The sequence below is a fragment of the Gigantopelta aegis genome, chromosome 10 (assembly GCF_016097555.1).
Source record: "Gigantopelta aegis isolate Gae_Host chromosome 10, Gae_host_genome, whole genome shotgun sequence".
Classification (NCBI taxonomy): Eukaryota; Metazoa; Mollusca; class Gastropoda; order Neomphalida; family Peltospiridae; genus Gigantopelta; species Gigantopelta aegis.
The window spans coordinates 34,279,304-34,306,186 of record NC_054708.1 but is presented as its reverse complement, the minus strand read 5'-3'; the positions used below and the strand labels follow the sequence as shown (position 1 = coordinate 34,306,186).

Sequence of the window (26,883 nt, the reverse complement as noted above, 5' to 3'; positions counted from 1 at the left end):
GAGAGAGAGAGAGAGAGAGAGAGAACTAGAGAGAGAACTAGAGAGACACAGAGAGAGAGAGAGAGAATCAAGCTGTCAACAATACTATTTTTAGGACACACCAGCAAGTAAGGTACAAATTACTATGAAGCAAATTTGATGTAACTGTAATTTAGAAGTGTTGTTAAATAAACATGCCTTTCCTTGGCCTACAAAATGAAACTCTCTACCAGGGATGAAAATTAGCAGTCGCTGGTTCGCCGCAGTTTATTGGCTAAGGGCGACTAAGAATTTTACAAAGGTAGCTTTGGGCCGGGTCATTCTAAAAATAGAGCTCAAAACGTATTGAAGACATGTGCATGTATTTTTAAAATCTGGAAGTCGTCGGCTTTTTGGAATGGACTGGATACGCCATAATTATTCAATGTTGTGGTAAAAAAAAAAAAAAAAATTATAATAATAATAATAAATAAAATAAAAATAATATTTTATTAGCTTATATTACTCTGGGACAAAATCAAGATCTGTTTTGTATGTAGTTCCAACTCACACTAATGTGAACGCATGTACACCTATAAAAATAACAATGAATTTTCCATTACTACTGGGCTTATTCCAAAGGCCAGTCAATTGATTGTCGTTGTCGGTATTGTGCACGAACACACACACTATTACATTTTACTAAGGCAGAAATATTAATTTTAGGCCAGTATGAAGTTGCACGCCAATTCATCGGTTTCCTTTTGAAGCAAACAGACTATATACGGTAAGCACATGGTTATTATTCAATAAAGACCATTCTAGTTTTTATTTTGATTGTGCAGTTAAATTTCAATGTGATAACTGCATGAAGGGCTAGTTGAATTTGAAAAGGGCCAGTAAGGTTTTTCTTCAACTGTAGAGCAGCTTTTAAACCCCTTTTTCTTAATATACCATTGTTACCATCATAGATGAGATATGGAAACTGTGTCCACTGGGACTTACCCCCTGCCAGTTTGAAGTGCCCTTTTTAATGAATTTTAAAAATTCATCATCCACAATATACATACAAGTACAATACTCTTAACATCTTTATTTCAAAATTTTCATGGAAAACGCCCTCCCCCACCCATATTTTCCTTGACGATTCGGCTCATTTGCCGTCAGCAAATTTTAACTTGACCTTTGGAAATTTTGTGAACAACCCCCCCCTACCCCAACCAATATTTTTTTTTACAAAATCCTGAGTCCACCACTGAAATAATTAATTTCACACCTGTACACACTGAGAAGTTTTGTTTATCAACACTGACAACCTACATCATAGACCCATGCCTGCTATGATACGCTGCACCTCAGGCCATCACTTTACCATTAATTAAGCCACATGCCATGCATTATTTTTACACTACATACAGATTCCAGTTAACCATCTCCACCTTCTATATGAAACAATATTTTATTTAAACAGTTAATTTCAAAACTTGGAAACTACAAATTGAAAACATGTTATATAAAAATATCTAATAACATGATCACTTTCTTTTATACAAACTAAACTTTGACACTATTATGTATAATTCATAAAATATTTTAAAATACATGTACTATAAAACATTGTAAGCAGATATTATTGATATGTGTTGACAAGATCAAATGAAGCATATCTGCATTTAACTAAAAAAAATTTTTTATACGGAGACATTTTCCTCTGTTTTTCTAAGATGGTTACACAAACACTATAAAATTAAACAAATTCTTGGTGTTAATAATACCAGTATGTTCAACATTGGACAATGGCGACAAGTGCATTGAGTTGGGTGTTGACTTGTGACAATATCTGTTGATAGCGTGAAAACATGGTCCTTGTTTATTAAAAGTGTACTCTTTGTATTTCACATTATTAAACAATGTTATAATAATATGCAGTCTTTGCCAGAAACTGCAAGTGATCAATCCCGTTCCTACGCACTCACTTGGAAAGTTACAAGAGAGCTGCAAATTGATCCTTTTGTAATAAAAAAATTAATGAATTTCATTTCAAACTTCATGCAAATGCTTGCCTGGGATTATAGGACGAGAGGGATTTTCAGTTCATAGAGCGCTCAGACTAGTATGGTAACCCGAGACCACAGCTTTAATGGCCTGGGCAAATAAAGAATGAATGATGACATTTTAAAGCTTTCTTTAAATATTTTTGTTCAGACGAGTAGTAATAATTGTGTGCACGCTTGGCCCCATGAAACTTGAATATTCAAATACAATATTAATAATATTATTATTTTAAACAAATTACAGCAATATACAAATGTGTAAGTATGCTACTTATAGGATATTAAACGAGTGACAATTAAAATTATTTCACGAGGGACATAAACATGATACGAAATAGTAGCGAGTTTAATATCATATTTATTACCCATAATCGATCTTAATTTATATCACTCGTCTCGTTTCGTGGACGTTCCTGTGAGGTTGTATTGCGCTAATTGATGACGTCATTGTGTGACATCAAAAGTGTTACGTCCCACTTGGCATTCTAGTGGGATGTATCACTTTGATATGTACCAAGATATTTGTAACCATATGGGTAATAAATGTACATAACTTTAAACTTTAAGATTCATGAAAACTGTATTTAACTTAAATTAAGGCTTTTGGACAGTTACATACATGTATGTACATGCACTTTCATATACAGTTATACTATAAGTTGTAGAAGCATACCGAGAGATTCTTCTGCAACGAATTTATCTTACCGACATGTTAAACCATATAGCCAAATAATCAAAATAACGCCAGACAATAATTGTTAACAATTTATTAATGGAGCGGTACCACACGGACGCGAACGAAACCACTTGCCAGTGACGAAAAATAGTTCCATCGATAAACAAGTTTTTAACTTCAAATACGAAATTGTCTGAAACAGATATTAATATACTTGATTGATTATCAATGTTATTTATAATCTAATTATTGCTTTAGCATTAACTGGGGTGGCTGGAAACTGTTGGAAATTACAGATGGGGTATATGAGAATTTGGCTCCGCCCACAGAGGTATAAGGGATTTGTCAAACAGCAAGCAACCAATGAGATTAAAGAATTTTACATGAAGGCGAGATAATAGTATTTAACACATTTTTTCTATAACAATAAAACAAATCATATATTTAGCAAGACAAGCATTCTGATAGTACTGCTAAAGCAATACATGTCTCTTATCACGCCTAACAAATTTTCTTAACTCCTAAGCTAAAAGGCTATAACTCTGTGAAAAAATAGGTATCTTGCCATGGAAGTTAAACCTGATCTGTAACAATACATAATAAAGGTATACACAAAATTTCATCTCAATATCTTCAGGCATTGCAAAAACAAAAAGTCTGGAAAACAAATTTTCGTATCTCAGAAATTCAAGGGCCATAACTCTGTAAACAAAATGGTTAAATCAAACATGATTTAGTACAGTACATTTTAAAAAAGATATACAAAGCTGAATATCTCAAGGCATTGTGAAAAAACACCCGAAAAACTATATATGGGACAGACAGACAGACATTTTACATATTAACCACAAATGCACACATTACAGGAAGAAACCTGTCAGACTCAAGGGGCAGCAGACAGAGCTTTATATAACCGTCCAAATATCCATCTACCTCTCAAACGGCAGAGTACTCGGGCTAAGTTCAGTGATGAAGTTTTCTGGATGCATTCTACGAATGTGACAGACATTTATTTACTTTTCCTACTCAAAAGACAATGATGTTACGAATCTTCAAATGTGCGTACAGTTGCACATAATCTACTCATCTATCAACAGGGCTCAAACGTATGAATTTGTCTCCCACAGCAATTTTTTAAAGAATTGCCATGGGTGAAACAGTCCACCAATGGCAATTTTGAGCCTGCCTATGGAATTTTTTTTTTAAGTGACATTTGCAGAAAATAAATACAACTGAAAGGTTATTTTGCTGTACGTAAACATATTTCAAACGTGAAAATGTTAAATATTGGCAGATTATATACACCATTTTGCCATTGTTGAGGAGTTTTACTGATGGCACAAAAGTGCCATCAGAATTGCTCTCTACCTACAGCAATTTATATCTCAACAATCGCAATTGCTGTCGGTGCCGTCGTTAAGTTCGAGCTCTGTATCAAAACAGGTCCCCAACAAAACATAGCACCTAAAAAAACATAGTTACATACCTTATTCAACATTAAAATCGAAAGGATCTCCATACATGTGTATTTTTCGAAAAGACTTCCAAACTTTCATCATGCATGCTAATAGTGCTGGGCATACATTAAGTCAATACTTTTATTAATGTGCAGGGCGAGTTGCTTCCCTTTATTTAGCAAATTTAAAATGGTAGGGAAATGTTTTATGTTGTTGGAAGATTTATTTTGTAACTTGTTAATAACGATGCTAGTACTTCATCAAGATTTAGTGAGTATGATAGGTTATACATTTTTTGTTTGTGTGTCCATTTGTTGCACTATTTCAGTTGAGAAACGGTTGAAACATGGTGCCACAAGTTTTTAATACCAGCTATATACAGGGTATGTAACAATATCCGGACATAGAAAGAACCACACTTTCTACGTCCCTTCGGACTACGGTCGACAACAGTCACTTTTCGGACCCTTGTTTTGGCTTCATATTCAATAAATGAAATATATATTATCCAACAGTAATTTTTTTGATATGATATATTTGACAAAAGGTACTTTTTCTTTCTTTCATCTTTTAAAACTTAAAAATAATATTCTGTCCAGAATTATGAAAAATAAAAAAACATACAAACCGGTAAACAATGTTGTCTGCTTGTTATAGAAATTTGACAGGAGTCAAGGTTAGTAGACCATTTTTTATTTTAATGTGGCGAAGCATTGTAATAATATAGCTAATTTTTATGTCAGTATTCCAATGACGTCACTTTGCATCTCCTTACAATAACCAAACACTGGGTAAATGATGTTTCCGTTTTAAGAATGCTGGACAAATTCCAATGCAAAATTGCTATTGAAATTATTTTTTTTAACATGCACCTGAATGCAGACCTTGTCTTTTAAAGGAACAGAGCCTAGTTTTTAAACACTAAGGTATATTTTTGACCTAGAACCTAGTTTCAATCCGTAAAAATGGACACTAAGTTTGGTTAATTTATACACCTGTAATAAATTTGGATACAACAGAGTGAAACAAGAGTCTGTGACATTGAAATACCCTTAAAAATAGACTAAAATGTAACTACATAACTGTTACTTCTCAGACGCACGTGTGTTTTTAAAAATATGAAAAATGCATTTTGTGGTATTAGAAACACCAGGATGACCAGAAACACTTTGGTTGTATGGACATGGATAATCTAAACAATAAAATATAAGTAATGTTTGATATAAGTGATCATAAGTGGCTCTAATAGTGAAAAATATGCCTTAGTGGTTAAAAAACTAGGGTAGTCTCTTTAAGGTGCGTGAATGCAGTTGCACTCATACAGCGCACATAATTTCAATCTGGCGAGTGTGAAAAATAATGCATGTTACACTTAACAAACGGCGCACGTAAAATCATTTTGTATATTGATTGCCACTATTTACCATATGTAGCTGATAAAAAGACCTATTTAATAACACCAGAAAAAAGTGATGTGAACGGTAGTGTCCATGCAAGATTTTAACATATGACTGGTACTTATCTTTGCTATACAAATAGAAAAACACTGGTTTAATAGACATCTTCGAAGACATACTTCGAATCTGATACAAAATCCTTTGCCTATTTAATTTATTATTAATTAGAAACAGTCCACTTTTGTATGGTAATAGATCACAATGTCTGATAAGGCTAACTTATTTATACAGTTGATACAGTTATATGAAAAAAAGAAGGAATTGAATTAAATAGTGTCAATTGAACTAATTTTATTTGTGGGCCTATGTTTAACGTGTTATTTAAAAAAATAAATATATGAAGGATCTAACTCAGTCAGTGCACACCTGAGATGCTTGGATCGTAGTTCTAACTGAACGACCTCTTTAGAACCAGTGGGTTTTTCCCATCCTAATCATGTTCGTTGTACATAATAATGAAATTCAAGACAAGTTGATTCCTACACATGTTTAGCTGCACGTTCATCAAACCATCTAACACTGAAAAGGTATCTATAATTGTGTGCATCTAATTACCTGAATAGTACATATTGTAATTTTAAAAAATCAAACTGTCTGCCTCAGTATATGTCATAAATATATTTATATAGCAATGCTCCTGAATTTGTTGAATAACTCCATTCCTGAAAGGGAAAAGAAGTCAGACTACACTTCCATAAATTGAAAGTGTTCATTAAAAATTTACCTGTACCTTTTATAAATTAATAATTGCTTGGTTTTCACTTTCATCTTGATGATTGCAATTTAAAACTTGCCTAAGCATTTGAGGTGTGCAATTTTTACTCACCATAGTTTGTATCCAAAGACTGTGAAGGGTCAGTGATTACAAAAAAATTGTACCTTTTAAAATATGGACTTCAAGTGTCAGTAAAATATGCTACATTGCTGTATACTAGGGTCGAAAAATAACGACCTAGAATGCTAATACTATCACTAACCCTAACCCAAAACCTAAGCCTGAATGAACCGAATGCTGGAATGTTGTCATGTCATGTCATAGGGTTTTACTGCACATTCAGAACAAGCTGTTGTTGCGCACGCCTGTCCTGGGCACACAAGCCGACCTTGGCAGGCTCCTCCTTCCAGGACAGGAAAGGGCTAGAATGTTCAGAGGTCTTGCCTTTTATATGCCCAGTGTCAGTGTAATTTCTGTTTATTGAGGGAAATGTAACTTTAAATTTCAGTATGCTCAACGCGGGGCCTCTCTTGGAGACTCTTCCGGGTCCCGGTACATGCGAGTTCTCACTGTCAGTTCACTTACCTCTTGAATGACCAGATCCCGAATTGCCCATTCTCACGAAGATGCAATACAATTACTCTCCCTTAAAACAAAACGGTATTACATTTAACTAAACCTATAATGTAATCATTTATCGTGAAACACACATTTCACCCCATTTCATAACATCACCAATCTTTTTAGAACCGGATGTCATTTGTAAAATACCGGGAAGTCAAAGATTAGGAACGGAGCTCAAGAAATCGGAAACGGATTAAAACTTATTCACTTATTAGTGTCATTAAAATGCAATTTAAAATAGTAATACTACTCAGTATTTAAATTATTATAATAAAAACCCCCACAAATAACTGTTTGTTTTATCGCTAGAATTTTAACAAATTCTATTATTTTTAATTTCTCCTATTGGCGTCCAAACGCCACCTCCTAGTCCTAGTCCTAGTCCCAGATTAGTTCCGTAATATCCGGTAAATTTCTTTTCCGTACCGGACCGAGGTATTCCGATTGACAACCAACAACAAATAATTGAAATATCGAGTTTGGTACATTGGTGTATTTCCAAGGTTTCCGAAATTGTAAATACAGGCATGTTAATGCCATTGCCAGTATCATCACAGTATGGGACATTTTTGTCAGTTATACACAATTTTAGTGAGTTGTTTGATCGGCATCGTCCATGATCAATCTGTCGAACCCGGTAGGTGTATGATCAACTTAAACTCGCCCCATTTTCCGCGCGACCCAGTGGCAGTGCACCTATAGTCCGTCCCAATGACTTCCATCATTCTATAAAAAAAATTTTATTTTGTTTTGTAAATAACTTCAGTTTGGTTTGACGTAAGAAGAAGGAAAAATATCCGCCCGGTCCCCCCCTCCCGTAACCCTAACCTTAACCCCAACCCTAACCCTAACCTTAACCCGAACCCCTAACTAAAAATAATAATGGAGGAGACCGGGCGGATATTATACCAAGAAGAAAATTAGGTATAATATCCGCCCGGTCCCCTCCATTATTATTTTTAGTTAGGGTTGAGGGTTAGGGTTAGGGTTGGGGTTATGGCTGGGATTAGGGCTAGGGTTGGGGTTAGGGTTGGAGTTAAGGTTAGGGGAAGGGGGGACCGGGCGGATATTTTTCCGAAAATTAAAAGTGTTTTGGAAATAACAGAAAAATAATATTTTTGTGTGCATTTTTAAATTTACAAATCAGTCAGCTCAGAAATAAATAACTTGGGGGGTGGGGTGGGCAACAGGTATCGTCCATGGACCAGTTTCGGTGGTTGCGTTGTTTGTGTGCAACAGTACGTACTTTTGAAGATTTCTGACGTTGTTGACTTTGGCATGGAAAAAGTAAACAAATGTCTGTCACAGAATTCACAGAAATGTTCATGAAAATAAGGTTCAAGGGACAGACCCTAGTTTCCAACCGTGAAAATTAACACTAAGTTTAGTTAATCTACAAACCTGAAACACATTTGGATAAAGTTACAACTGAGTGAAACAAGAGTCTGTGAATTTGAAATGATGAAATACCCTTGTAAAATAGATTAAAAACTTGATTCCTTAACTGTTACCTCTCAGACGCACGTGCGTTTTAAAAAATATGAGAAATGCATTTTGTGATATTAAAAACACCAGGATGACCAAAAACACTTCGAATGTATGGAAATGGATAATTTAACCAATAAAATCTATGTAAAGTACGATTTCAGTTATCAAAAATGGCTCTAATACATGTAGTAACAAATATGCCTTAGTGTTTAAAAACTAGGGTATGTCCCTTTAAAATGAGCAAATAAAGCAAGATTGAACTTAACCCATTCATAAACATGGCACATTTCTTAATACCTTTTTTCTATGATTTTCAAAGACTGTTATTTGAAAGAAAACTTAATTTTAAAAACTATTTTTGTCTGAGGCTGTACTGCTATCTTGTTCTTGAAGTCACATGATTATCATGGCATCTACTGGCAAAACTCTCTTTATAGCATAGATATTTGCCAAAAATATATGGTCCTTATATGTTTTAACATAAACGTCTTTCTGGGTATCTGTTTATATATTTATTTAAAACTGAATGCAGCATATATTTTTTAATCAAACAATTTTACCATTATAACTATTCATTTGCTCAACTTATAATATTGACATGATTGCAAAACATCAGAATTGTTATATTCGTTTTCCTAAAATATTGTCCAATAACATTGGTTCTCGAGGATTCCATTTTGTAATTTGCTTTAAAATATTTAAAATAATTTTTATAAATTATAATAAGTACATCTTTTGTTGAACAACATACATGTTTTGATAAAACACTAAAAAGTTTTGGCTGTAAGCTATACCACTAAAGGCTTCACTCACTGAAACAGGTTACAGAGTTTAAAATATTTACTGCTGATGCATGCTACATTTTTTGATGCACGTGCGATGATCTTTGCTACATAGCGGCCAGTTTAGTTCTTATTTAATGCGTAGAAATACTAATAAAAAGGTAGCTATTTGAATGTGTTGAGTGTGTTATTAAATAAAACATTTCCTTCCTTCCTTCCTTCCATAGTGCTATGATATTGTAAAAAGTCTAGACTGTGGCAAATGAAGTTTATAGGAGGTGAGATCAAGTCTTGCTCCTTCAGAGAATATATTGATTTTTTTTTTAACTGAACCAGGTCCCAAATGTTTAGAAGTATTAGAAGCTATCATAGTGCTATGATATCGTAAAAAGTCTATACTGGCAAGCAACGTTTATATGGGGTGGGGTCGAGTCCTGCTCCTTCGGAAAATATATTGTATCTGCCTCAATATGCATTTTAACTAACAGACAAAATGTTCATTAGCCATGCAGTTTACATGTTAAATTAACTCACTTTGAAATCTTTAACAATTGTTGTTTCAGATTATGATAACATTGAATATGGTGGTGTCTGGAAGTCTGTTATTTCTGGAGCCTCAGTGAAAGACAAAGACCTAGACGGAGCAGTTCAGGTATCCTGGAGTAAACAATAGTCGCACATATACAAAAAAAACAACGAAGTTAAGAAGTGTAACCAAAAAGCAAATTATTAATTTACTTAACTTCTAGGTCCAGTGCTATATATATCACACTATTTTTTATTAATATTTACTGCCAAATTCATTTCCCAAAACAAATTTTTAAATAGATCCCATTTTTGGCATACTACATACAACATAATGAATAGTTGCACACTTTATTCTTGTTTTATGCTTGGTAATTTCCATCTATGGAACCTTGTAATTGATATTAGAAACAATATCAATTTGACTAATGATCACTCCAAGATAACATTGATCACATAACAACTCATTCCATTGGGAATGTCTTCTTTCTTAAATGTATAGTGTCACAGAAGATGGCCTTTTAACCCCCCCAAACCCCCATATATGTTTAATAGCTAAAATTCTTTAAATTTTATTTTTTATTTCATGCCTCACCTATAACATTTTGGCATTTACCAAGCCCTGTCATTTAGCCATGGCAATTAGCAGTGCATTGCAGATTGTTGTGATGTTTTCAGTTTTCCCAGCATTTGTTTTGCCATGGAATTTTCATCAATGACCATCCATCCATCCATCCATCCATCCATCCATACCCACCCAAACTCATCCATCCATCCATCCATACCCACCCAAACTCATCCATCCATACCCACCCAAACTCATCCATCCATACCCACCCAAACTCATCCATCTATCCATCCATCCATCCATCCATCCATCCATCCATCCATCCATCCATCCATCCATCCATCCGTCCATCCATCCATCCATACCCACCCAAACTCATCTGTCCATCCATCAGACAGACAGACAGACACATATACTGGTACATCTGTGACTCTTTGAATGCAAAAACTGTTACAAGATTGTAATATTTACAGTATTTATTGAGAATTATCTTTAGACAGTCTAAAGGATTTCTATTTTTAAATAGTCAGAGTGTTATTTGCTAGATTTCTCAGACTTGCAGTTTATTTTCCTTATTTTAACATCTATTTCACATACTGTACACCCTGTGATCACAGGCTTTGTCTTTTAACACAGTGATACCCTAATAACTGCAATTTTTTTTTTTTCAGTGTGCATTACTTTACCTGAAGAAGAGTTTTCTTAATGATATAGTTCAAAATAAAGATTTGTGGGACAGCTATAAAGTTGGCAACGTCAGAAAATTGGTATGTTGTTTTTTCTGTGCACCCACTGTGTTTCGCCATCTATCTTTCTATATTCAGCACCAGTTCTAAGCCAGACTAAGGGTTTTCATTCCTTTTGATTTGAATGCCAAATTGTTTTCTCTTTTTGTCATTAAATTTTTTACAAAATAACACACATATTTTCTTTATTTACTTAGAACTGTTATATTTGATGTATTAATGGTTAGTGGTGTTCCGATGGGGCTCTAGCGATGTGATGATCGATTTTGAAATTTATAATCGATTGTCGCAGAAAATGTTAACCGCAGTAAATATTTCCTTGCTCTTTGTCAGAATTTGTATTTATTTATAATTTTTATTGATTAAAAAAAAATCAAAATATCTGTTACATTAAAAAATTCTTATCATTCATTCACAACTGGGACCAAGAAAATATCAGTTATTAGGCCTATTTAAGTATGAAACTAAAACTGGCTTTATTAAAGAGTGGTGTGCAACCACATACGGTGGCAGCAAAGTAAATCAAAACATGTCGAGCCAAATAAAATTGAACAGTGGATAAGTTGTCCGTGGACAATTCGTCTACTAAAATAAATTATGAACTGCATGTACCTTATACTCATCGTGAGTACCCAATCCCAACCATATGTGCAAATATTATAGCTTTCAAATGGAGATACAAATTGTAGGTAACAGAAATCTGATGGGTTGATATTACTTCTCTTCTTCCTTTATCACTACGTGCTTGTTACTAACTTACTAGCATGGTGGCAATTGTGTTGACCTCGGAGTACAAGAGTCACCAAATACAACTGACACTTGTGTTAAAGAACTACTCTTATCAAGACTATAAACATATTAAACTTTATTAACAGCAGAGCTTCTAGAATTTTATAAAAATTCACTAGCCATGGGATTAGTGATTTAAAAAATACTAGCCATGATTAAAAATTTACTAGCCCTACTTTAAATAAATACAATTTTACTAATACATGTAGTAATAGTCAGATATGTCACATAAAGAGGGAGATAAAGCTTAAAAACCCTTAAATTGGGGGTGGGAAGAGGGGGCGGGATATTCATATTTACAAAATCAGACTTAAATACAGCATTTGACAAGGTTTTTTTTCCACTGGCTGTCGGGCTAGTTAGAGTAGTTATTTACTAGCCCAACACTGATTATCACTAGTCATGGGAGTGGGCTACCATAATCTAGAAGCCCTGTAACAGTCATAGATTTGACATATATACAGGCAAAAATATGATTATTGTAATATTTTATTTTAACTACACGTGAAAACAAACCCAAATCCCAGTATGTTTTATGTCCAGGTATAGTTATTTTTACTTTAAGCAGTTTCCTATGTTCTCCCTTGAATTTTGTTTCATTTGATTAACAAACTATACTCAAACAAACTATCACAATAAAATGCTTAAATGTAGCTTTCCAGTTGCTTATGGATATAGATCTTTGTTGAAGAAATTAATCCATTATGTTATTTGAATTCTACATTTATGTTTTTGCTATATTGTTCCCCAAAATATTCTACAAACCTGAAACAAAATTCACATCTCATGTAAAAGATATCTGTTTGGGAAATGTAAGAACATTTAAAACAAAATTCACATCTAATGTAAAAGATATCTGTTTGGGAAATGTAAGAACATTTAAAAGTTAAAATTACTATTTCAGACATTTTAGATGATGATGATGATGAAATATTTACATGTATATATTTTAAAAATAGGTGCATAGTTCCAAATTGGTCCGATCCTCTCCAACTTCCTATAAAAAGTATACATTCTAAACGATTGTATAATCGAAAGTCGATTGATTAGTGCTAACCGATTACAACCGATGATCAATGATGAAATTGCAACCGATTCCCAACACTATTAATGGTATTATGCTAACAAAGTTGGAAATGGAAATACTGATGCAGCCCTCAAAATTGAGATCATCTTGTGATGGCAAATAAATAGCAAGGCAAATACCCAATAATGCTCAAAATGCCACTGCAGATACATTTTGCAGCTGCTGTTTGTCATCATGATTTTTGAGGGTTGCTGATGAAACAGATTTTGACTCACAACAATGTTAATGCAGCTAACAGTGAAAATAATATAAGGTATTAGGAGAGGTATAAGTCTAGTCTTAGTTTGATTAACATACAAGTGTGATACAGCCAATATTCTGATAAATGAGAAGCCTATATAGCCTCTATTAGAAATTATCGAGAAAAATTAGGCAGAGTTATGTCCCCTAACCACTTTCCAGTTCCGGCACGTTCCGGTAACAGCAAGCATGGCCGATGACCACAGTTATTTGTGAATCTTCAAGAAAAGTGATATGTATACAGTGCTGTAACAATGGCAAACATTAATCACATTTGTATTATTTTTATTACATAATTGCAAATATCAAAACTTTATTAAGATGTCGTTTTAATGAGTTAATCATTGATCAATGAGCCCCTTTTTTTTGGTCTCCCCAAGATGTGGTTTTAAGTATTTCTGTTGAGCACCAAAAATATTGTACATTTTCTTTTCGTAAAAGAAGGAGATTGCACACAATTGGAGAAACAATAATAGAAATAGGAAACTTTATTAACGTCAAAAAATAAAAGAACAAGTCGTCGACTACTTCACGATTCAGTAGTAACAAAGAGCCTTTGTTGCAAGCAACTGGAGCGTGAACACGCCGGAAGTAATTTAGTGCATGTTTGGGTCGCTTAGCGCACATGCAAATCAAGGGCAAATAAGTATGTTTCTAATAGAGGCTATACTAGATATATACTACACTGATGACATCATTCCATGTCACTAATGCGTTGTTACTAAATACAAAAGCTTATGAAACATTGTATTCATACTACAGTGTAAATATAATAATGTTCCCACTAGTTTCTGATTGGTATAATATAGATGCTGTTTACATATGTGCAAGTTATGGTGGGTTTCCCACTGTATTTTTTTTAAAAGCGTACTAAAACATTTTTTGTTTGTACAGAAACTGATATACACAAGAGATGAAAGATCACCGTTTCACCCAATGGTATTGGAGACGGTTGGAGAGAACAAGGTTTTCAAACCAGTCCCAGACCCTGTAGTATTTGGTATGACATACTCCTTCTACTTGGAATGGCATCATAACTTTAATGTGGAAAAACACAGTTTCACCGTGACAATGTATCCAATATGGAAATATTATATTTATTCTCACACATCAGAAAATCCTATATTATTTTCACCCCTGAACTTTATCACGAACATTTCAACATCAAATTCTATAAAGACGGCATCCAGTTCTGCGTATGTAAGTCTGGAGCTGGACATTTCTGCTGATGGCTCGTACGTTACAAGAAATTTTACAGCAGTGAAAGCCGAGTTTCAAAAAGACACTTGTCCCAAACCTGAAGTTTTTTCTAATGCCGAGATGAATGAAGGTAATAATAAACACTGTAAAATGGAACGTTTACAACACCAACTGTCTGTGATGTCATACAATATATGGAACTTTAACTCCTTTCCGAACCTGGAAGGAGATGTGTTCTACCAAGCAAGAATAAAACATTTAACTAAGGTAAGATCTTGGTGTTGAGCTTTAACACAAAAATCACTGTTAAGATTGTTTTCTTCTTATATATCGCTCCAGCCAGTGCTTCACAACTGGTGTAACAAAGGCCGTGGTATGTACTATCCTGTCTGTGAGATGGTGCATATAAAAGATCCCTTGCTGCTAAACGAAAAGAGTAGCCCATGAAGTGGCAACAGCAGGTTTTCTCTCTCTTTATCTGTGTGGTCTTTAACCATATGTCTGATGCCATATAACCGTAAATAAAATGTGTTGAGTGCGTCGTTAAATAAACATTTCCTTCCTTCTTCTTTAATGTTATGGTACTTTATTTCTTTCATTATTATATTTGATTACTGTTATCCATCATCAACATCATCATATATGTGACATAATTTAAAAAGTAAATAATTTTTTTAATCATTGTCTGGCGAGATATGGGTATTACTTTCACGACGGTGTCAACTTTTGCATTTTAGTTTTTGCAGTTTGCTGCATTTCTCACAAACGAAGTGCTAGATCACTGATTGACACTTGGATAGTTAAATGATCATCTTAATGCATGTAAAAACCTTTTGTTACGAAATTAAATTTTTATTTAGTTTTAAAATGTAAATTTAATTTGATTTTAAAATGTTCATTTCATTTTAATATATTTTAAAACTGATAATATTTGTATATTAACTGATGTAATAAACTGGTTACTGCATGGTTCATACCTTTTTATTACAAGATAATTTCATGTAAATCCTTAATATTGTAAATAAATTTTTGAATTTGTGATTTGTTACTTACTGCATATCAAGTTATGAACAATATCATCAGCACTTTTTATAGATTTTAAAAAACAATAAAATACATAAATTAAAAAACAATGATATTCATAAATCTGTGGGTCAACAGATTTTTTCCTGAAAGAAATAGTTTCTTGGGCAAATTTATAATTACTTGAATACTGTTTGAATACATAGATATCCAGATATTGTTGGAAATGAAATGGCATTATGGATGTAATGTATGTATTCAGTTTACTATTTGAATTTATGCCCATTAATGCAGTCATAGACATAATATGTATGCTAACCATTTTCACTCAAAAAATTATTTTTGAACATGTTTCCTTTAAAATTAAATTACTGCTTGATCTATATTTATATATTTTTTAATTTATTACAGGTTGTTATTGAGCACCAGCCAGATATCATTGTATTTCAGGAAGTGCGGTTTGAGACCGGCCGTGGAGGAAAGCTGGGACCCAGTCAGGTGCAGCACTTGTCAAAAATGTTACCAGCCTATCAGGTTAGACAACTCTTACAACAGAGGCTTTTGTAAGTGGCCAGTTAACATAATGAATAGTGACACATCACCACTGAGTGTAGTCATTAGCATAATGAATAGTGACACGTCACCACTTAGTGTTGTCGTTGGCATAATGAATAGTGACATGTCACCACTTTGAGTGTAGTCATTGGCATAATGAATAGTGACACATCACCACTTTGAGTGTAGTCATTGGCATAAATGAATAGTGACATGTCACCACTTTGAGTGTAATTATTTGCATAATGAATAGTCACACATCACCACATTGAGTGTAGTCGTTAGCATAATGGATAGTGACACATCACCACTTTGAGTGTAGTTGTTAGCGTAATGAATAGTGACACGCCACCACTTAAGAGTGTAGTTGTTAGCATAATAAATAGTGACGTGTCACCACTTAGAGTGTAGTTGTTAGCATAATGAATAGTGACGTGTCACCACTTTGAGTGTAGTTGTTAGCATAATGAATAGTGACATGTCACCACTTTGAGTGTAGTTGTTAGCATAATGAATAGTGACATGTCACCACTTTGAGTGTAGTTGTTAGCATAATGAATAGTGACACATCACCACTTTGAGTGTAGTTGTTAGCGTAATGAATAGTGACACGCCACCACTTTGAGTGTAGTTGTTAGCGTAATGAATAGTGACACGCCACCACTTTGAGTGTAGTTGTTAGCGTAATGAATAGTGACACGCCACCACTTTGAGTGTAGTTGTTAGCGTAATGAATAGTGACACGCCACCACTTTGAGTGTAGTTGTTAGCGTAATGAATAGTGACACGCCACCACTTTGAGTGTAGTTGTTAGCGTAATGAATAGTGACACGCCACCACTTTGAGTGTAGTTGTTAGCATAATGAATAGTGACACGCCACCACTTTGAGTGTAGTTGTTAGCGTAATGAATAGTGACACGCCACCACTTTGAGTGTAGTTGTTAGCGTAATGAATAGTGACACGCCACCACTTTGAGTGTAGTTGTTAGCGTAATGAATAGTGACACGCCACCACTTTGAGTGTAGTTGTTAGCGTAATGAATAGTGACACGCCACCACTTTGAGTGTAGTTGTTAGCGTAATGAATAGTGACACGCCACCACTTTGAGTGTAGTTGTTAGCGTAATGAATAGTGACACGCCACCACTTTGAGTGTAGTTGTTAGCGTAATGAATAGTGACACGCCACCACTTTGAGTGTAGTTGTTAGCGTAATGAATAGTGACACGCCACCACTTTGAGTGTAGTTGTTAGCATAATGAATAGTGACACGTCACCACTTTGAGTGTAGTTGTTAACATAATGAATAGTGTCACGCCACCACTTTGAGTGTAGTTGTTAGCGTAATGAATAGTGACACGCCACCACTTTGAGTGTAGTTGTTAGCATAATGAATAGTGACACGCCACCACTTTGAGTGTAGTTGTTAGCATAATGAATAGTGTCACGTCACCATTTCTAGAGTGTCACTTAGTCATGGCTAACAAAAAGGTGTAATAGGTAAGGACATAGTTCACTGTGCTTCCTACTCGGATATCTGCCACCTGCAAAACAATTTTGTAAATCCATTTTTTGTGTAATAACGGCACCTATAATCCAAAGTAAGCCACTTGCACTATGTTTATATGACTGACATGACAGAAAATGGACACAGTATTTTAAAGTTCTTGTGTTAGTGTCACTACAGACTATATTTTTCTGGTGTTAGAAATAAAAGAATTCATAAAATATTTGAACAGCATCTTTGTAATGTATATACAATAACATTTAAAACATTTCTTATTTTAGTTTGTATACCACCCAGCCCAGGTGATGGATACAAGTTTGAAAAATGGCCGAACAGAGGAAGGTCTGGCCATCTTCTCACGATATCCCATCATCCACCACGACTTTATCCTTCTCTTTAGGTATACTTCTTTGATCTTAATAATGTAAATCTGTAGTTCAGTATTCATGAACAAAAACTGACAGCAATTTCCACTGTATGTTGGAATGTATTTTATCATGAAAAGCAAAGGTGTTCCAAACAAAATTTTAATTAAAGACCATATATAATATTGAAAATTATTGTAATAGTCCTGCGTCGTGTTGACCAAGTGTTATTTTTACATTTACCATATTTTGACACCCAATAGGCAATGTATTTTTTGTGCTAAGGTGTCGTTAAACATGCATTCATTCATTCATTCATTGTTGACCAACTACCTCTTTTTTTCCCTGGGTCAGAGGTAGGTTAAATGTGAGTTAAATTTAAATTTATTTAAAACATTCTTAATTAAATTTTTTTTTTTTAGGAATCAGAGCAACAGTGCAGATCTTCATCAGAGACTGTGTCAGCATGTTGAGGTTCACATCGCCGGGGTCGTACAACCGGTAAACAGTTTGTATTTCTTATTACAGTTCGCTTGTTTATGTGTCAAAGTCGATCACAAGACATTATGGTGCCATCACGTTAGCACTGTACACAGTAAATATAACATGATAAATTTAAATATTTTGTATTTGACAAACGGAGCAATTTTTGCACTTTCTGTTTTCAAAACATGAACTTAATAATTACTATCTTTATGAAAAATACACATCAGCTGCTCTCTATGGAACCAGGGGGGCGGGATGTCGCCCAGTGGTAAAGCGCTCGCTTAATGCATGGTCAGTCTAGGATCGATCCCAGTCGGTGGACCCATTGGGCTGTTTCTTGTTCTAGCCAGTGCACCATGACTGATATATCAAAGGTTGTAGTATGTGCCACCCTGTCTGTGAGATGGTGCATATAAAACATGCCTTGCTACTAATGATAAAATGGAGCGGGTTTCCTCTCGAAAGACTGTCAAAATTACCAAATGTTTGACATGCAGTAGCCGATGATAAATAAATCAGTGTGCTCTAGTGGTGTCATTAAACAAAACAAACAAACTCTATGGAACCAATGCTTATTTTGATAGGTGTGAAAATAATCTATAAGAAAACATATCCCATAGGTAATTCTAATGACATTGTATTTGAATGATGTCATTTTGCATATATACCATATATATAATAAAACTAGAGCATAATGCTTCCATTTTCTGTGGAACTATCTATTTGAATTTTTGTTTTGTTTTATGACAACAAACACATACACACAAAAATAATGTAATGACAAATAATTCTACCATTTTCAAAAAATCTCGATCTGACGTAACATTATGCTAAGATTTATGATAAGCTAAAGCACTGGAGCAAGAATGTCATGTTATTGACTTTAATTAATTATTTACAGTTAATTAATTACTTTCGTGAACAGAAGAAATATTACATAGTTTTTCCCAGGGTTTAAGTGAACGCTAGGCCACTCCCATAAAGTTCCCTTCTTGGAGCATATACTTGAAGACATTTTAACACATTGCTGACTAGAGTGATGGAATGTCCTCAATGATGCAATCCTTAGCATTCTCCAGGCTCTAATCTTGACTGCGAAATGAATGTTTTCTTCGCTGAAAATCGGCTAAATTTGGCACGTTATTAGCAGTAGTGAGAAGTCGAAATTGTCATAATATTTTGGACCTAATCCGATTTAAAAAAGAAAATCACACAACATATCAAAACCCTGACTTGTTTAGTGTCATTTCTCACTTAGCACTTTGTGACTGTATGTCAGTCCATGTTTGCACTTTGGCACTAGACTGTACATCGACACGTCTTGCTGTTTGCTGTGACCAGTCAAGTGTTGTTAATCCTTGGCCACATTCATTCCAGTAATGTCAGAAAATACTAATTATTACTTTCATTTTAACATAATGACACATTATCAACTACTTAAAGGGACATTCCTGAGTTTGCTGCAATTGTTAAGATGTTATCGACTAACAGAGACTTTTTAACGATTGTAATTACATATCAAATATATTTTTCTGCATAAAATATTAGTGGCTGTATATTAAACGTGTTTCTGATGGTTCTAATATTTGTACTAGGTTAAATGTCATTTTAATTCCTAAAATATGTTTTTTCGTATGTATGAAAATATTTGAAGATAAAATCCAGTTTGAGCTTGTTACAAATATTAAGACGACCAGAAACACATTGAATATACAGACACTAATATTCTAAACAAGAAAATATATTTAATATGTAAGTTTAATCGTAGAAATATTTTATTAGTCGGAAACATCTTACAATGCAGCAAACTCAGGAATGTCCCTTTAATAATATCATGTTTTTAATGAAACATACAACTGTTTTGTTTAAAGTAGTATTTTATATTTAAATATTACGATTACAAATTAAAGCTGAACTTGGCGAAATGTTACGAAATGTACCGATAAATGTTCACTTTGCCTATTTTTGTCAAACTTTTTTCTCACATATGACTTTGAACATATGGGTGCTAGTCATCCCCATAAATTTAAATCATAAAAAAAAATACTGCATTGATACCTAATTATACATACATAATGCGCTTGAAAAGCACAGATGAAATAACTAAAAATACAAGTATTACCATGTATATATTTTAAATGTTTTTCTTACACATAGATTTAAAAAATGTTTCCATGTATATTACTTGGGAGTGAAGAATGAAATGTTCAAAAGACTGAAAACATTTCCCTTTTCAAAACGTTCTCATTATATTTGCTGTTTTTATAGTAGTTCTTTAACAGTTTGTTGTGTTGAAACCAAATTGTAATTTCAGCTTCTTGGTCTTTGTTGATCTTAATTTCTTTACTCCATAAACCATATCAACCTCATTCCATTGTAATAATTGTCCCAACTAATGGATTTATTTTAGGTTCATATTTTCAACACTCATTTGTCTTTGAGCCATGAAGCAAGGGAGCAATCAGTCACACAAATTTGGGACTACATTCAAACGCACAAGGGAGTAGCTATTTTGGCCGGCGATTTCAATTCAGAGCCGCAAGAAAAATCAATACAGTAAGTTGCCAAGTTAGCTTTCCAATCCTCTTTATTATAGCATTGACTTGTGATAACTGACAAATATGTATCCATGAAAATATTAAATGTCTCAGTACCCACCTGGCTTACCTGTCCGTTTCCATGTATTGAAAATGAACCAAGGAGAATCGGTCCATTGTAGCAAGTGATGTAAATATTTCTTTTCATTTTATTATAGAATCTTAAGTGAAACTACCTCGCTAACTGATGTGTGGACTTACATCCATGGAAACAAGTCTCCGGGGTTTACATTCAGTACTCTTAATGACGCACTTAACAAGCGGGTAAGTTTTAAACACACCAATGTTTACATTCAGTACTCTTAATGACGCACTTAACAAGCGGGTAAGTTTTAAACACACCAATGTTTACATTCAGTACTCTTAATGACGCACTTAACAAGCGGGTAAGTTTTAAACACACCAGTGTTTACATTCAGTACTCTTAATGACGCACTTAACAAGCCGGGTACCCCAGTGTTTACATTCAGTACTCTTAATGTCGCACTTAACAAGCAGGTAAGTTTTAAACACACCAATGTTTACATTCAGTACTCTTAATGACGCACTTAACAAGCGGGTAAGTTTTAAACACACCAATGTTTACATTCAGTACTCTTAATGACGCACTTAACAAGCGGGTACCCCAATGTTTACATTCAGTACTCTTAATGTCGCACTTAACAAGCAGGTAAGTTTTAAACACACCAATGTTTACATTCAGTACTCTTAAAGACGCACTTAACAAGCGGGAAATTTTAAACACACCAGTGTTTACATTCAGTACTCTTAATGACCAACTTAACAAGTGGGTAAGTTTTAAACACACCAATGTTTACATTCAGTACTCTTAATGACGCACTTAACAAGCGGGTAAGTTTTAAACACACCAATGTTTACATTCAGTACTCTTAATGACCAACTTAACAAGTGGGTAAGTTTTAAACACACCAATGTTTACATTCAGTACTCTTAATGACCAACTTAACAAGTGGGTAAGTTTTAAACACACCAATGTTTACATTCAGTACTCTTAATGACGCACTTAACAAGCGGGTAAGTTTTAAACACACCAATGTTTACATTCAGTACTCTTAATGACGCACTTAACAAGCGGGTAAGTTTTAAACACACCAGTGTTTACATTCAGTACTCTTAATGACCAACTTAACAAGCGGGTAAGTTTTAAACACACCAATGTTTACATTCAGTACTCTTAATGACGCACTTAACAAGCGGGTAAGTTTTAAACACACCAGTGTTTACATTCAGTACTCTTAATGTCGCACTTAACAAGCGGGTAAGTTTTAAACACACCAGTGTTTACATTCAGTACTCTTAATGTCGCACTTAACAAGCGGGTAAGTTTTAAACACACCAATGTTTACATTCAGTACTCTTAATGACCAACTTAACAAGCGGGTAAGTTTTAAACACACCAATGTTTACATTCAGTACTCTTAATGACCAACTTAACAAGCGGGTAAGTTTTAAACACACCAGTGTTTACATTCAGTACTCTTAATGTCGCACTTAACAAGCGGGTAAGTTTTAAACACACCAGTGTTTACATTCAGTACTCTTAATGTCGCACTTAACAAGCGGGTAAGTTTTCACGTGCAACACACCAGTGTATTAGATCTTTACATTCAGTACTCTTAATGTCGCACTTAACAAGCGGGTAAGTTTTTAAACACACCAATGTTTACATTCAGTATATCTTGGAATGTGGATAATAAAGGAATTATTACACTTGTGTGAGAATCATATTGAACATGAAACAATGTTTACATTCAGTACTCTTAATGACCAACTTAACAAGCGGGTAAGTTTTAAACACACCAGTGTTTACATTCAGTACTCTTAATGTCGCACTTAACAAGCGGATATTAATTTATTTAAGTTTTATAACACACCAGTATATTTACATTCAGTACTCTTAATGTCGCACTTAACAAGCGGGTAAGTTTTAAACACACCAGTGTTTACATTCAGTACTCTTAATGTCGCACTTAACAAGCGGGTAAGTTTTAAACACACCAATGTTTACATTCAGTACTCTTAATGACCAACTTAACAAGCGGGTAAGTTTTAAACACACCAATGTTTACATTCAGTACTCTTAATGACCAACTTAACAAGCGGGTAAGTTTTAAACACACCAATGTTATACCTAACGTTTTTTGTTTTCTGAACGCTGGACAGCTTTCAGTGTCAAATTGCCATTGAAATGTTTTTATTTGATGACTATGAATGCATGCGTCAATCATGGAGTGTCACCCAAGTACGTTTGCTTAAATGTCAATAAACCTAGTGCCGAGACCTTGACTAATTTACATCTAATTTGCAAAGTTATCAAATTCTTAAAGTATGTGATCTGAAAAATATCACATACTTTGATTGCACTGAAAATTTAAGATATTATATGATATGATATATATATATATATATATGTATTTGTGTGTGTGCCCCCCCCCCCCCCCCCCCCCCCCCCCTTTTGGCACCTTCCTATATCACTGATTTCTTATTTACATCAACTTCTGGATATGCTTCCCAGCTGCTTGGATTGTCTGTCAAGAACAAAGATTAATGGGTCAACATTAGAGATCACTTGTTGTCACCTCAAGCAAGATATCTTTAACGGCTGAATAGCTATTGACTAACACATTCTCTGTATTACTTCAGATTGACTACATCTATATACGAAGACAAGCAGGGATAGAGATACTGGATGGTACTGTTTTGGATGATGCTAAAAAAAGGTACAATTAAATGGTTATTAATTTTCGTAAATTAATACTATTGACATCCTTTTAGCCATGCATAGATCACATTCCTTTTTCTTACTCTTTATTTTGCTCAATAAACGTTTTTAAAATAAAAACTAATGCAAACAATAGGAAGATAGTTAATTAAATTCATGTTGTGTTGTCGATTTTTAAAATAAATTATGAGACATGTTTTTTAAGAAACATATTTGTGAAGAGCTTTTAATTACATATGGAACCTATTAAAACACCTAACCCAAACCATAACTCAGCCTATCTGAACTAAATTTCAAGAATAAAATGCCAAGTAAACACAATGCACCTGTTTACAATAGTTGCCAGTTGACCTTCAATTACTTAATTGTTATTTGCTAACCATACCCAGACACATATAAATATGATTACACTTCTAACAGCTAATCTGAGCATACACACATTGCACTAGTTGATTTGGCAGTCATGTAATCCAGCCAAAGTGATATTTTAAGCATTTAATGGCAACAACATTTTTCAGTGGTAGTCCACCAGGCTTTGGGATGCTTGTAGCCCAAGTAGATTTTGTAGCTAAAACACCTGGGGCTACCACAAAGATCGGGCCCTGAACATAATGATTTATATCGGTCTGCACTCTGATTTTACAGTTCTCAGGGGTACAATTTACATTAACTAAACACACTGAATTATTTATCTGGTTTTCAGTTTAGAGGGGTCAACTTTAATGCTAAAAGTTGTGTAAATCATAGGACTGTGGAAAACATCCAGTTTTGAGGCAATTCCTGTTTTAAGTGTTTTAATATATGGGATCAATGAATATACTTATACTATTTCTAGTACCCTATGCAAATTGTTAATGAAGGTTACTGTAGTATATTTATCTTAAGTTTGTGATTTATTTTTATGAATAACTAGTTTGTGTCGTGTACTACTACTTGTCATATTTATTTTTTCAGAGAGGAAGCTGCATCAGATCATGTGCCTGTTATGGCAACTATTGGCATCTCTTGACTTCTGCAATCTCTACGGAAATAGTCTTTGCATTAACAATGTCCATAATCACACTTTTCAAAATATACTTTTTGTTAAAGATCAATCATAGTCATTCCACTGATAGTATACAGTATCAATGGACCATTCACATCAAGCCAAGAAGCAATAATTGTTAGTTCATCTGTGAAGTGTGGTCGAAATAATCAAGTTTGTTTTAACACGAACATCTTTTGTCTATACCCACTGTTTTTGAAAATAACAGAACAAAATTATACAGAAAGGTTTTGTTAATATGGTGACCTTGAAGAAAGACTGTTTTTAAAACTGCAATCTCACTTCTCCATGTTTTAACATAATATATTAATATGAAACAAACCACAACAGTTTTAATAAATATGTTTTTGTTATTAACATATTGTTGCCATTTTTATACGCCCACCAATGATGGGTCATATTATTGTATGACTTTGACACTTGTCCGTTAACTTTTTCTTGTCTGGACCAAGAAAAAAGAAAGAAATGTTTTATTTAACGATGCACTCAACACATTTTATTTACGGTTATATGGCGTCAGACATATGGTTAAGGACCACACAGATTTTGAGAGGAAACCCGCTGTCGCCATTACATGGGCTACTCTTCCGATTGGCAGCAAGGGATCTTTTATTTGCGCTTCCCACAGGCAGGATAACACAAACCTTGGCCTTTGTTGAACCAGTTATGGATCACTGGTCGGTGTAAGTGGTTTACACCTACCCATTGAGCCTTGCGGAGCACTCGCTCAGGGTTTGGAGTCGGTATCTGGATTAAAAATCTCATGCCTCGACTGGGATCCGAACCCAGTACCTACCAGCCTGTAGACCGATGGCCTGCCACGACGCCACCGAGGCTAGTTTGTCTGGACCATGTCTTCCATACAGATGCATACAGAACCATCAAACCTTATATGTAGGAACCACTTGGGCTGGCGGTTTGTCACATACTATTACTAGGTCACTGTGACCTACCTTTCACGGTCTACTGCACATAACAGTAAATCCTTGTCCGGATCATATCTTGCATACAGATACATACAGGACCATCAAACCTTATTTGTAGGAACAACTTGGGATAGCAGTGTGTCGCGTTCTATTACTAGGTCACTGTGACCTACTTTTCACGGTCTACTGCACATAACCGTAAATCCTTGTCCGGACCATATCTTGCATACAGATACATACAGGACCATCAAACCTCGCATGTAAGAACAACTTGGTAGGGCGGTGTGTCGCGTACTATTACTAGGTCACTGTGACCTACTTTTCACATTGTACTGCACATAACAGTAAATCCTTGTCCAGATCATATCTTGCATAGAGATGCACACAGGACCATCAAACCACATGTAGGAACAACTTGGGATGGTGGTTGGTCCAAAACAAACTGTTCATCCATCCCATTGCAAAAATGTCACATAATTTGACTTTAATCATACCCGTATCATATTTATTAATATAGATATGGTTTTCCATCAAACTCCTGATGGGTGTATTATGTACCTCATGGGTACTCTTGTTAATTCACTGTTTCAGGTACGAAGCGTCCCACCCGAGTGTTGAACTGGTGAATAAAGCCTTTTAATGTGAAGATTAGACAAAAGCCAACAGGCTTTGGAAATCGGGCTCTATTTACTGGCGTCGTGGTTAGGCCATCGGTCTACAGGCTGGTAGGTACTGGGTTTGGGTCCCAGTCGAGGCATGGGATTTTTAATCCAGATACCGACTCCAAACCCTGAGTGAGTGCTCCGCAAGGCTCAGTGGGTAGGTGTAAACCACTTGCACCGACTAGTGATCCATAACTAGTTCAACAAAGGCCATGGTTTGTGCTATCCTGTCTGTGGGAAGCGCAAATAAAAGATCCATTGCTGCCTGTCATAAAAGAGTAGCCTATGTGGCGACAGCGGGTTTCCTCTAAAAAACAGTGTCAGAATGACCATATGTTTGATGTCCAATAGCCAATGATAAGATAAAAAATCAATGTGCTCTAGTGGCGTCGTTAAATAAAACAAACTTTACTTTACTTTTTGGGCTCTATTTATTTAACACCACTATAACAAATATTCAACCGTGGCTACTTGGTGTTTAATGTAGTATTACAAAACTTGATCTTGTTAGTGAAATAACCCCTGCTGTCACATAGGTTACTTCTATGCAACAGCAACGAGGGTCTTTTCATGCATTTCCCACACAACATAACATGGAGCACCAGTTG

At 34.7% G+C, this 26,883-nt stretch overlaps 2 protein-coding genes across 2 annotated transcripts in view; one reads left to right on the top strand and one right to left on the bottom strand.

The window, feature by feature from the left end:
* The window catches only part of LOC121384209 (protein neuralized-like), a 53,649-nt gene extending 46,594 nt beyond the window's left edge, over window positions 1-7,055 (bottom strand). Inside the window, exon 1 of the mRNA XM_041514484.1 lies at window positions 6,903-7,055. Within this exon, the coding sequence (XP_041370418.1) occupies window positions 6,903-6,933 (31 nt within the window). The 5' untranslated portion in view covers window positions 6,934-7,055. The remainder of the gene's footprint in view (window positions 1-6,902) is intronic.
* Window positions 7,056-7,364: 309 nt separating this feature from the next.
* On the top strand, window positions 7,365-25,044 carry LOC121383350. Its single transcript, XM_041513329.1, has 11 exons — window positions 7,365-7,578; window positions 9,775-9,863; window positions 10,976-11,071; window positions 14,061-14,633; window positions 15,801-15,923; window positions 17,733-17,851; window positions 18,239-18,317; window positions 20,713-20,858; window positions 21,058-21,163; window positions 23,564-23,640; window positions 24,597-25,044. The coding sequence occupies exons 1-11, from the start codon at window positions 7,500-7,502 to the stop codon at window positions 24,649-24,651; spliced, it is 1,542 nt and encodes a 513-aa protein (XP_041369263.1). The 5' UTR covers window positions 7,365-7,499; the 3' UTR covers window positions 24,652-25,044.
* The last annotated feature ends 1,839 nt before the right edge of the window (window positions 25,045-26,883 follow it).